Here is an 11,182-nt window from a genome sequence, read left to right as displayed (position 1 = left end):
CCACGGAGCGTCACGCGCGGCACCGCTTCCGGCTGCTCGAGCGGCATGGCGGGCGGCGCGCGGCTGAGGCGGCGCGGGAGGGTGAGGATGGGGACGGGGACGGGGACGGCACCGGGACGCGGAGCGGAGGACGGGGACAGGGGAGGCACCGGGACGCGGAGCGGAGCTCGGGGAGGCGCCGGGGCGGTTGTGTCCGGAGCTCCCGGTGTGCGGGAGCCGCTGCCCGGGAGCCGCTCCTGCTCGTCCGCCCGTAGGCCGTGCTTAACGGCACGAGCCGGAATGAGGAGGGGACAGACACTGAACCAGCTTCGGCACTGCTGGCAAAGCTTCCCAGTCACATCTGGGGAGGAAGGCGTGAGAAAAAGAAGCCTGGCCAGCATTTCTGTGCAGAGCACACTCAGCCCTTAGGAGGGCAAAGAAAATAGAGTTGAGAACGTGTTGGCCCTGGGAGATTTACTGTGGTTGAAGCTACTAGGGAATCTGAATTGCTGATAGGAGACTGATGGAGACACTTGTCTGTATTTCAGCGTCAGGAAAGTGTAGCAGTGCGAGCATCGCCTTGGTTCAGGCACTCTTGGCCATTGCAGTAGGTTTCTTTATTTGCTGGGATCATGTCCTGTCACCCTTTGACTTGTGCGGAACTGTGCAGGAGTTACTGGATAATTGCTAAACGTAGGGAGTAATGTTCACAACAGGGAGTGGGGCTCTCCCTGCAAAATTAATCTTAGACTAATCTGCCCAAATGAGCAGATTGCGTTTGGAAGGACAAGGCCTGCCTGGTCTAAGGGGAATTTTCAGGGTTTGCGATAGCTGGAAAAGGGGATGTTTGCTTCATGCAGGAGAACAGCATTGTGYGTGCTGGCGAGCCGGGGGATCTGCAGTTTGCAAATAAAACAACCAAAACCAACCAGCCCTTTTCAAGGGACATTCTGGACCCCAGGCTATGGCAACGTTCAAGCCTCTGAACATATCAGAACTGCTTTTCWGCATCCATATGCTGCCTGTCTCCTAAAGCTCTGTCTGAAATCCCGTCTCACACTGATTCCTCCTAAAAGGTTACATTTGCAAGTGCTCTAAAAAAAAACACCCTTTCAAATTCTTTTTAGGAGCAGAAAGGAGATAGATAGAGGCCATGAARGAAGGTGTTCTAAATGGTACTTTGCTGTGTGATAAGGAGGCAAATGCAAGTGTGAAAGAGAGGCCAGACTGCAAGATACTCCYGACTGTCGATCTTGGCGCTTTGGCCCTCTCTTCTTTGTCAGAAATGTCGTCAMGGAGCTGAAGTGAGTAGTAACTGTGAGGCACGATGGAGGAGCAGCCTCCGGGAGGGAGGTAGAAAAGCAGTTTTCTCACCGTCTGCTTCCTGCAGCCCACGAGCTGGGGCTCCTGCTGCTCCCTACTGCCAAAATAGACCACACGAGGGCAGGAGTCGATTCTTATCCAGTTGCTGGTTTCCCGAGTGGTTCCTAGGGACTGTCAGTGTTCAACAAAATTGAAGACCCTTTACCCCAGGAACACAAGGCTGAACGTCACAGTCCCGCCTGCTGGAATCGGGGTGAGCGAGGAGTGAACCCCAGCACCCGAGAAGGGCTAAATGAAGGGCCAAAAGTGAAATCAGGAGGAAGCAGCTGCTGATTTGCATGCCCTGAGAAACACGATACGTGGAAAACACTGAGCTGGACAAGTTACCAGCTTTCACATTCCCCCTTCCAGTACCTGGGGAAGTCCTGTTCTTTCCCCGGATTTAAACTTCTTTGAAGCCCCCCTTTCTAACAACGTGTAGAAAGTCTTTCATTTGATTGCTCTGTCTAGTTTGCTTACTTCCCTTCTTTGACTGTGAGGAATAATTTTTATTTTTCTGCAGAATTATCCTCTTTTTTTTTTTCCCCTACAACCAGACTAAGGGCTWTAGAGCCTTCCTTATCTGTGAAGCTGATCTGCAAAGATAAAATCCATAGTCACTCTATAGGACTGGCCACGTGTAAAAGGAAAGGGAAACCTGTCAATCACTGAGAAATGCTGAGAGCAGCAACCGAAGCACTTTGTTTTTTCCATCAGGCAACCAGGGCCTCTTTAAGGATTAAACTCGGTGCTAAATTTAGGTGCATCTCACTAGAGTTAGTATCAGGAGTTATCAGATCAGAACATCTTTGGAGGCAATGACGTCTGTGCTATGGAAGTCTAAGCCCTGGCATGCTTCTCCCTGCCCCATGCAGAGGTTGGAGCTGGGAACATTTTGCACAGCCAGGAGCATGTTGGGTTTTTGAAAGCACTTGTAAAAATCCCTCTTCTCCCTGCTTCTGTTTACTATTTTCTCTATTTTCTCTTTTTCATAGYAAAATTTGTTTGCAACCCTGAAGGTGTATGGTATAGGAGAGAAGAGTATTTAACCAAAGACTTTTAAAGAGTTAGATGTGAGGGGAAAGAAGTGACATCCTTAAGAAAATAAGTAGCCCTTTCCAGATCTTCATCTAAYTGGCCAGAAGACTGACTGCCCTGATGTCTCCAGAGCATTCCCAACTCCCTGCCCTGGAAACAAGTTATTCTAATGCCAGGAAAAGCCCTGGTATCTCTATAATGAACATTCTCATGCTGACAGGAGCAGTCYTGTATGTGTGAGTAAACAGAACAGGCTTCCCAGGGTGCTGCAGCAGCCTGGGCCCCTGCAGCAATGGCCCAAAKCTGCTGGTTTTGAAAGAATAAATCTTTGCTACCTGGCATGAAGGAGCCTGGTCAGGAAAGGCTACCGAAACTCAGCCCTGAAACTTCAAGAAAGGGTCTGTATCTCTCACTATGAAATGCTTCACTGTGTGAAAGCTGAGCCTCCTTTSTGGCAGCTGATCACATCCCAGAAACGGGACTTTGAAGGTGAACAAAGTTTCCACTTTTTACATATCTCAGAATATTTCTTTCTCATGGGGAAAGTAATAGAAAACACCCTTATTTGGTCAAGTGCCAAGGAACAATCAGAGTCACTTCACAATTTTATTTTTGAGGGCTTTCATAAAACAAAACTCTCCCTAAACCAGACATTGCCTAAAACATGAATTACAGGCTTGTGCATGCTAGTGTTACAGCAGGTTTCAGTAGATTAGTATCTGCAAAAACAGGCAGAATGCCTGTTTTCTACCAAAAGGGAAGGAGAGTCACAAAGGTAAGGCACTTTCCAAATCCAAGCCTGCAAATATTCTGACCTCCTGTACTGGCTTTCAGCTGGTTGTATACAACAATCTTTAGGTTGCACGTATTCTTTTGTTAAAGCAGGCATTTTAGCTTCAGTTTTGTAAGAGGAACAAAAGGGGAGAGTTCTTAAAGTCCTCTGATTTATATTCCCACTTTCAAGCCCCTTAACCACCCTTTTCAAATTCAAGATGACAGCAAAGAAACCCCTTATCACTGGGGATGGCACCAAGCTGCTTACAGAAAAGCTCAAGGCTCCATCCCCAAGGATACAGCAATCTCAGTTCTTGGTGATGAAAAAGAAATTATAACAAATATGGGTCTTTGAGCACAGTGCTCCAGATGATGCTTTTAAACATAAAATCATTACAAACAGTTTGAAACAAGTCTAAAAGTCAATATTCCTAAGCCTTCCCTGAGCCTTGTAAGACACTTGATATTCTCCTTCACCAGGCACAGCCCCTCCCAGAGGTCAGAGTTTTACTAGAAGGGACATACAAAGGATACTGTTTCTTCAGCTGGTGTTCTCTTATCAGTCCTTAAAAGTAATTTTAATCCATTTGTTGCACAATCCCCGTTTTGGGCCTTTTAATGTTATTTTAAGAATATGGAAAATACTCCTTTCTGTGGCGAGGAAAGAAGTTAAGGCTGATCTCCAGCACAAGCCAGCACGTAGCTGTGGGTTTAAGACCTTACTTAGAAGTGTTCAATTCTGTACACAAAGATGCAAAGCTTTTTTAAAAAGCCATTTTCGGGTCCATTAATTTGGCACCCTGACAAATACAAATAAATAGTAATAAATACTCATGTACACTTACACACACTTCATGTATCCCACTGGATCATAAACCAGGCTTCTTCCTCAGATAAAGACAGTGATGTTTGAGGTGGGACACAATTGCTAACAATGTGCAGCAACACTACACAACAGTTTGGAGTAACAATACATACCACTTAGAGCATTTTGCAGCTTCAAAGCCTTTGCAAACAAAGATTTAGCTAAGAAATATATAATGTTATATCTATTAAGAATCAGGGAGAATTTAGATGAGAAGGCAATTACCCAAAGTGGAATTTGGCCAGGACACCAGTTGATGTCCTTATTGCATATAAAATGTCACATTAACTGGAGATACTGCAGACGGGGGAGCTAAGAAAATTAGATCAGGTTCATATGAGACGATTTAATTTCCTTGAGTAGGAAAATCCAATTTCCACATGAATTAGTGTCTAAACAGTTTGCTGTTTTGGCAGACTTCAAGAAGGTCATTGAAAACTCAAAGGAATCTATTGAGTTACAGGAGCACAAACCACTATCTCCATTCAAAAATTAATACAGTGAAAGGTTTCACATCAGCTGAAAACGCTGCATCATAATTGCTGGCAATTTGGGAACTGGCACCCGAGTATCATCCTGGCACAAATCTACAAATCTCTTAAAATAAGCACAGAATAGAGAGACAGACCGAGTAGCAAGAAGCAGCAGAGAGCACAGATGTAATTCAGGGACCTGCCTGGCAGTGTCCTGGCTTCCACCTCTTCTCTGAAGTCTCMGAGAAAAGGACTGGAGGATAAATGAGGTCACAGGTGGCTCCGAGATGCAGCTCTGGAAGAATTTTCTTGACCTATTTACTGTGCAGTCGTTTCTTTTACTCGGCTTTTTTTGCTTTCCTTTTCCTTGTGCCTTCATTTAGCTCCTCTTTAGACTTTGCAGGAGGAGGTGGCGGATGGGAGACGTCATGCGAAGCCCCGTGGTGGTCGTGGTGATGACCTGCATGTCCACTAGCAATGGAGCCAAAGAAAACTGGGCAGATGAAGTCTTCAATAGGAGCAAAAGGTGAGGCGTGAGAGTGAGTGGCGGTCATGAAAACCTGGCAACAGTGAGTACAGAAAGTTAATGATCACATAATTAATAATTCATCATAAAGTTAATGATCTGGGACAGAATACTAGCAGTATCTTCCCACTAAGCACAGGTAAGAGTCCCTGTTGCTACGTCACCCGAGGGTGCATTGCAAGGATCTCCTGGGCCATACAGTCTACAGCATGAAGAACTCGGTCTATATTTCTTGAGCAGACTCCCCTATCGTGTACAGGCAATGCCTTCAACAGGGCCCTAGAAAAGTGAGCAAAGCTAGCTGCAAAAATTAGTCCTAGTATTTTTTAACAGAAAYCAGTGGGACTCGTAGGTTGTCTTCTTATTGCCCTGCAGAATAGCTCAGTCTCATCACTAGCTCTCTTAAAATCAACATTTTCACTTTTTCCACTTCTTTATGAACTTACTCATGTAGAAACTCTACATGGGCAAGAAAACACAGGCATCTACATGGAAGTTCTAGTGAGGAGGCATCAGCAAAACCCAATAAGCAGAGTAAAAAGCAGCATTTCAAAGTCAGTGTTTCAACTTGAACTACTGAATTCCCTCAACTCAACTGTACAGCCCTTCTCTGCTTCTGTAGATTTGTTTTGGCAGCAAATCTGGTGTAAACTTACCTTGCAAACTATCATGAACATGGTGAAAAAAAAGATAAGGTTGGCTTCAGAGATGGGGAGCCAGTGAGTCTGTTGCAGAGTGAAGAGGAACGTGCCATACAGACTAGCCTTTGTAGGGCTAGGAGAGAAATAAGCAAGTTGAGAAAGGTTTGCATAGTAGGAGMGAAATAACAAGGTGTCTATAAAGGTTTGTGTAGTTTGTATCCAATCCTGAATGGTTCTCTAAATTCCATTTTCAGTCTAACAGAGAATTCACCATTAGCTACTTACAAGGACATATGAAGAATTTCATTCGTTTCTGGCCTCCAGACCCCACGCAAAAGTTGCTCAAAGTTGGACATCAAAGCAACACCAGAACCTGCAAAACAGTAAAAAGGAACAAATAAAACCACCACAGCAGAAGAGAGCTTTGCCCTCCCCGTTTCCTAAGGAGAAAGGATAACCTAAGAGAAACAAGAAGATCATATCTCACTTCCCAAACTTGGAAGTTGTGACCCTGAAGTACCAGTTAACTGCGTCCACTAAGCAGCTTATCCGTGGTGYGTTCACCTCGGCTTCACTCGCAGCTTCTCCCACCCCAGCCAAGCAGATCCTTGCTTCRTTAGAGCCCCTCACCTTTGACCCATCCCGTGGCCATCATAACAAAGCAGCCGTGGTGGTGAGCGTGGTGGACCCCCGCTGCAATTTTGCGGACTCTGACCACCTCCTTCATCGCCACGAAGACGAGCTTCATCGGCAGGAAGCTGACACACTTGTAGAAGAGGTTCATGGGACAGAAGAACATCAAGTACCTGGAACAAAACCCCCAAAAGTTCAGGGATCCCTCCCCATTTGGGAGACACAGGCAGGGTTAAGAATACYGTGGTGTTAGCCTGAATTACGTGGGGGAAARGGAAATGCTGGCAGTGTGGCACAAAAGCACACATAGAGGAAATTAACCTTTGAGGAATCACGCTTAATTTGTGCGCATGTCACTAACATGACCAAAAATGACCCCCAAACTTCCCTGCCTGCCACTCCTCTACTCTGTGCGGTGTCAAGTGCAGCACAGGCTGCTTTGGGGCTTGGCTGCGGTTCAGCCGTGGCAGCTATGAATAGAAATGCCGTGCGGCTGGCCTGGCCCCAGCACCTCTTCCCAGACACTGGGCAACTGGTCGGACAAACTGGAAACCAGATCCAGGAACACAAAAGACTCGCAGGCGACTTCATGCTCCCTCTTCTTGCCCTTGGTTTTTCCAAGCAGGGTAATACACGTGTGTCACAAGCAGAATGCCTCTCTTCACCCGGGATAATTTCATAGGCAGCCTGCAGTATCTTAAGCTTAATTAAAGTGAGATGAAGTGTGAAAGACTCACCAGACCGCCGTGGCCAGGACAACACTGGAGTGATGGCTGAAATAATGAAGAGGGGATTCTCCAAGCAGCAGATCAGCAAGTATGTAGCTTCCGAAGCAGTGCAGCATAGCACAAAGCCAGGAGGCAAACGGGCTTCTCCGAGACATCTCCACAGCTCCTAGGAAGCAAATTCCAAATGAGAAGACATGTCCAGCAAACACATAGAGGCTCCAGTATCCTCCAAGAGACTTTCGTTTTCTCTGACAACAAAATGTCAGAGAAAAACAAGGTAAAACAAAATACAAACATGTATTCAGTGAAACCTGAACACGTTAAGGTACTGCCTAGAAATGACATGTGATTGTAGCTGACAGCCCCCGCAAGAGATTTCACATGAATGGAGCCATTACAAGTTTATGAGTTGGCTAAGGTTTTGTCTCCTACAGCTTTGCTACCTCCTGCAAATAGAAAGAACATTTTTTTTCCCCTCAAAATCACCGTCTTTTTACAGTCTAAAGATAAAATGCATACTAGTACCATTCTCTCCATTGCTTCAACCTAGGTGCCCTCTAGAATTCATGAACAAGCTGAACAGCTCTTTCATTCATTAGATAACCTGTAAAAATAGAACAGTAATTCTTAATCTGTTATTGAAGAGGAGATGAGGATTCTTTCCTGCCCTGCTCTAMTTTGCAAAAGTCGTAGGAGTTTAGACAATAGAGCTACATATTAGAGGAGTGTCATGGTCTAGGGATACCGAATGGTCTCCCACAGCCTTGTGMTGTGTTGCTGGGTTGTTTTTTGATGCCTGTAGCTGTTTCCGACCATCGCTCTGCTTCTCCAGGGAGGTCTCTGGAGCACATCGGCTCTCTAAGGTTCCKTCACCACCCTATGCTGCTCACAGGGCCCTTCGTGCTGCTTTTCAGTCRCCACATTCATTCAGCAAACCAGTAACAGGCGGCCAAATGACAGCGCGCTGAAACCTTGTGTCAACCTAACTAACGGCGCCCTGCCTTAAATTACAGCGTATGCCGAAGCCGTGACCGTTCGGCACGGAAAGAAAACGGCGGCCCCGAGGCCACCCAGAGCGGCTGCAGCGCGGTGGAAGCGAGAGGCTTCGCGAGCCCCCAGGCGAGGCCGGTTCCAGCGGGGGGATTTCGGCCGCGCTCGTTCCGGCGGGAAGGGAGCGGCGGCGCCCGCGGCAGCCCCCGGCCTGGCGGACGGCGCTATTTCTGCTCGCCCGCCTTATATAGCCGCGGGCCGCGGCGGCCGCACTGACCTGGCTCGTACTTGAGGTAGAGCACGGAGACGATGTAGTAGGCGAGGTCGAAGAGCGGGAAGACGGGGATGGTGGCGAAGGCGGCCGCGAGCTCGCCGAGCGGCAGGGCCCCCGGCAGCTCCATGGCGCTCGGCCGGCGGCGGCTGCGGCCGCTCTGCGCCCCCGCGCTCCGGCTCCGCCTCTGCGAGCCCGCCCCGGCTCCGCCCGCGCCGCCGCCTCCGCTCCGCCCCGCAACGGCGCCCGCTGGCGGGGGACGGAAGCGGCGGCCGCTTCTTCCGCTTCCGCCGCCGCGATGCTCGGGGACCTGCTGCTCTGCGGGTACGCGGGGAAGGGGCGCGGGGCGGCGGGGGAGGGAAGCGCGGGCGCTGCCGGCCTCACGCGTCTCCCTCTCTTCCCCAGGACGCTGCTGATGAACGCGGGCGCTGTGCTCAACTTCAGGCTGTGAGTGCGGGGGGAACCGCCGCGCCCGCGTTGCCGCGGCAACCGCCGCCGGTGCCGCCCGGGAGGGGGTACCCCGCCGCCGTTGCTATGGAAGCCCCTCGCGCCGGTTGCTATGGAAACGCCTGGCGGTGGCGGGGAGGGGGTCCCGCGCGCCGTTGCTATAGCGACTCCCGCGCGCCGGGGGGAAGCGGGCGCTGCCTCCCGCTCTGAGGGGAGCAGCCATGTTCCCGCTCGCCGCCCGCACGTCCCTCCGGGGCCCCGCGCCCTAACGCCGCTCTCGCCGTCCCGCAGGAGGAAGAGAGAAACGGAAGGTTTCGGCAAAGAGTCCAGGGAGCCGACGACCGGTAACCGAGCTTGGAGCTCTGTGGCTGCGAGGGCTTCTCACCTCAAAATTATAGAGATGCTCTCAGAAACAGGCATTTTCTGCAAGATATTCTTGGTTAAAGCATTTTCGAGGCACCRAAGTACAAATTTTGTTCAGTCATGAACTGGCCTGTGGCTGGATCAACTGTTTTGCTAAATTGCAACTTAAAATTTAGCTCGTTATTTGCCTTTAGGCACCACAGTGGAAACTTAATGCAAATCTATGACTTGAGAAGAAACATATGTATATTTTTCCACTCTTGAACTTAGGTGCCTGTGTTACAGAGGTATTACTACGCTGGCAATGTGATGGCCATGTTAGTTTTTATGCACCCACTCCGCTCTTTTGTATCTTGCAGAGGAGTGACCTCTTTTATCACTTATTTTCCCAGAAGCTCATAGTAGAGATGTACTGAATGTCATATGTGTCATTGCTACCTAAAATTTCAATTTTCTTTGGTTTTGTTCTGACTTATTTAAACTAAGTGTTAAACTAAGATTTGCATGTGTTCTTTTTACTTGGTGTTGGAAAAGTGAATTACTGACAAATGAGACATTTTTCACACTGAAAGTTTCTTCTTCCGATTTCCAGGTGACAATATCAGAGAGTTCTTGCTGAGTCTCAGATATTTTCGAATCTTCATTGCCTTGTGGAATATCTTCATGATGTTTTGCATGATTGTGTAAGTACAGCTGGGCAGCATTGCCATTTGTTATCCAAAGTTATATAGTTTGAGATATTGCCACTAGTTTTCTAATTTTTCTCTCTTTCCTCGCTTGTTCCTTAGCTGCTTTTCGTTTTACTTATGTCTAATTAGATCTTCAAAGACTTGTTGGCTGACCTTGTATTTTTTTTGCTAATGTAAAACTGTAGTACACAAAAATCTTTTCTCTGCTGTGCTATAAATCACTTAGCCTGAGTTATAGGGTTTCTTATTGTGTGTTGCTTAGATACATTGTCATTTTCATAAACATTTCAGTGTTCACTTTTGCCATAGTTTTGATTTTGGGGGACCCTAAATAGTAGAATGGACCAAACTTTGCAAATAGTCTGTGGAAACCATGGACTTAAGTCCTGATAGGCAGTGTGGGAGGGCAGAACGGGTACCCAGATGTGTGCTAGAGTTGCACCCATTTGGAGTGACATTGTTGTGGGTATTAATGGTTGTACTCAATTCTCATCTACCTTTTTTTTTTCTCCTGTTGTGTCCACTAGGTTATTTGGATCTTGAAAGTCGTCCACAAACATGTCTGATAACTCAGAAGAGACTTTTTTGGCTTGAAACTTAACTTTTCTATAAAGTAAAAGATCATAATGCTTTCAAAATACAAATACTACCCTGGGATTGTGGCTTGTTTTTCAGTACAAGCCTAAAATGTTAAAAGGGAAAGGACACGTTCATCCTCTTCAGCCAGTTGTGTATTTATACAGCTTATGCTGGTTGGTTTGCTGCGTGGGGCAAAATCTTCAAGGTAGAATCATTTCAACATTGCAGAAATGAACTTTAAATTGTTCTGCTAGTCTTAGACTGTGGTGCTTAGGACGCAGTGTAGAATTGCAGCATGACAGAAGACAACAAACCTAAAAACTGTGCATTGTTAGTCAGTTGCAGCTCCTGATGTGTCTGCTAATGTGATTGCCTAGGTTAATTGAAATCTCACTTTATTCTCCTTTTTATAAACTTGAGCAGAGTATTACACTGTTTGAAGTTTAAAAACACTACCTTTCTTTGTTCACTATTCCATTTAGTTTGTTGAATATACAAATATGATGAAAAAAAAGTGATTCTCTATTTTTTTCCAAAAAAAAGGTTTTTAAAATAAGCTTCAAAGATTAATGTCTTTTCCTAAACAAAAGCAGGGGAGGGGGGATCCTTCAAGAGAGGATCTTGAGAGGTACTATATAGAAGTACTTACAATCTTCAGCTAAATTATAGAAGATGTGTACAGTTTTTGTATTTTATGTTTGAACCCTTTTCTGATGTATTTGTAATGAGTGAAAAAGAGCAATGTGCTGCCTTTGCTGTGGCATCTGTGAGATGACATCCAAGCAAATCTTTGGTTTAATATGATCCTTGGAATGCATTTTCTC

At 46.9% G+C, this 11,182-nt stretch overlaps 2 protein-coding genes and 1 long non-coding RNA gene across 4 annotated transcripts; 2 read left to right on the top strand and 1 right to left on the bottom strand.

Moving 5' to 3' along the window:
* Positions 1-3,528: 3,528 nt before the first annotated feature.
* On the bottom strand, positions 3,529-8,410 carry TMEM38A (transmembrane protein 38A). The gene is made up of 6 exons (XM_026035227.1): positions 8,287-8,410; positions 7,029-7,185; positions 6,289-6,464; positions 5,944-6,031; positions 5,674-5,791; positions 3,529-5,051 (listed from the first exon to the last, which is right to left on the bottom strand). Exons 1-6 carry the CDS (start codon positions 8,408-8,410, stop codon positions 4,830-4,832), a joined length of 885 nt encoding a protein of 294 aa, XP_025891012.1. The 3' UTR covers positions 3,529-4,829.
* Positions 4,899-6,927, top strand: LOC112943924. Its single transcript, XR_003248681.1, has 2 exons — positions 4,899-5,017; positions 5,913-6,927. It is a non-coding gene; the product is annotated as an uncharacterized LOC112943924 (long non-coding RNA).
* A 97-nt stretch (positions 8,411-8,507) lies between the features above and the next one.
* On the top strand, positions 8,508-10,822 carry SMIM7 (small integral membrane protein 7). 2 transcript variants are annotated; one of them, XM_026035284.1, is made up of 5 exons: positions 8,508-8,604; positions 8,686-8,727; positions 9,019-9,071; positions 9,683-9,773; positions 10,307-10,822. In XM_026035284.1, exons 1-5 carry the CDS (start codon positions 8,579-8,581, stop codon positions 10,320-10,322), a joined length of 228 nt encoding a protein of 75 aa, XP_025891069.1. In that variant the 5' UTR covers positions 8,508-8,578; the 3' UTR covers positions 10,323-10,822. The 2 variants fall into 2 exon arrangements, with proteins under 2 accessions (XP_025891069.1, XP_025891068.1); XM_026035283.1 differs by lacking the exon at positions 10,307-10,822 and having other exon boundaries at positions 9,019-9,713.
* Positions 10,823-11,182: the final 360 nt, after the last annotated feature.

The sequence above is a fragment of the Nothoprocta perdicaria genome, unplaced genomic scaffold (assembly GCF_003342845.1).
Source record: "Nothoprocta perdicaria isolate Ctin4 unplaced genomic scaffold, notPer1 scaffold_157, whole genome shotgun sequence".
Lineage (NCBI taxonomy): Eukaryota > Metazoa > Chordata > Aves > Tinamiformes > Tinamidae > Nothoprocta > Nothoprocta perdicaria.
Note: the sequence above shows the minus strand (reverse complement) of the source record. Positions and strands in the feature narration are given on the sequence as shown.

Bases quoted from the DNA above. Each gene is read 5' to 3' on its own strand.
- TMEM38A (XM_026035227.1), bottom strand. From the start codon at position 8,410: ATGGAGCTGCCGGGGGCCCTGCCGCTCGGCGAGCTCGCGGCCGCCTTC. The intron at 7,186-8,286 runs GTCAGTGCGGCC...TTTGCTTCCTAG, and splicing joins CTACCTCAAGTACGAGCCAG to GAGCTGTGGAGATGTCTCGG. The intron at 5,792-5,943 runs GTAAGTAGCTAA...TTTCTCTCCTAG, and splicing joins GAAATTCTTCATATGTCCTT to CCCTACAAAGGCTAGTCTGT.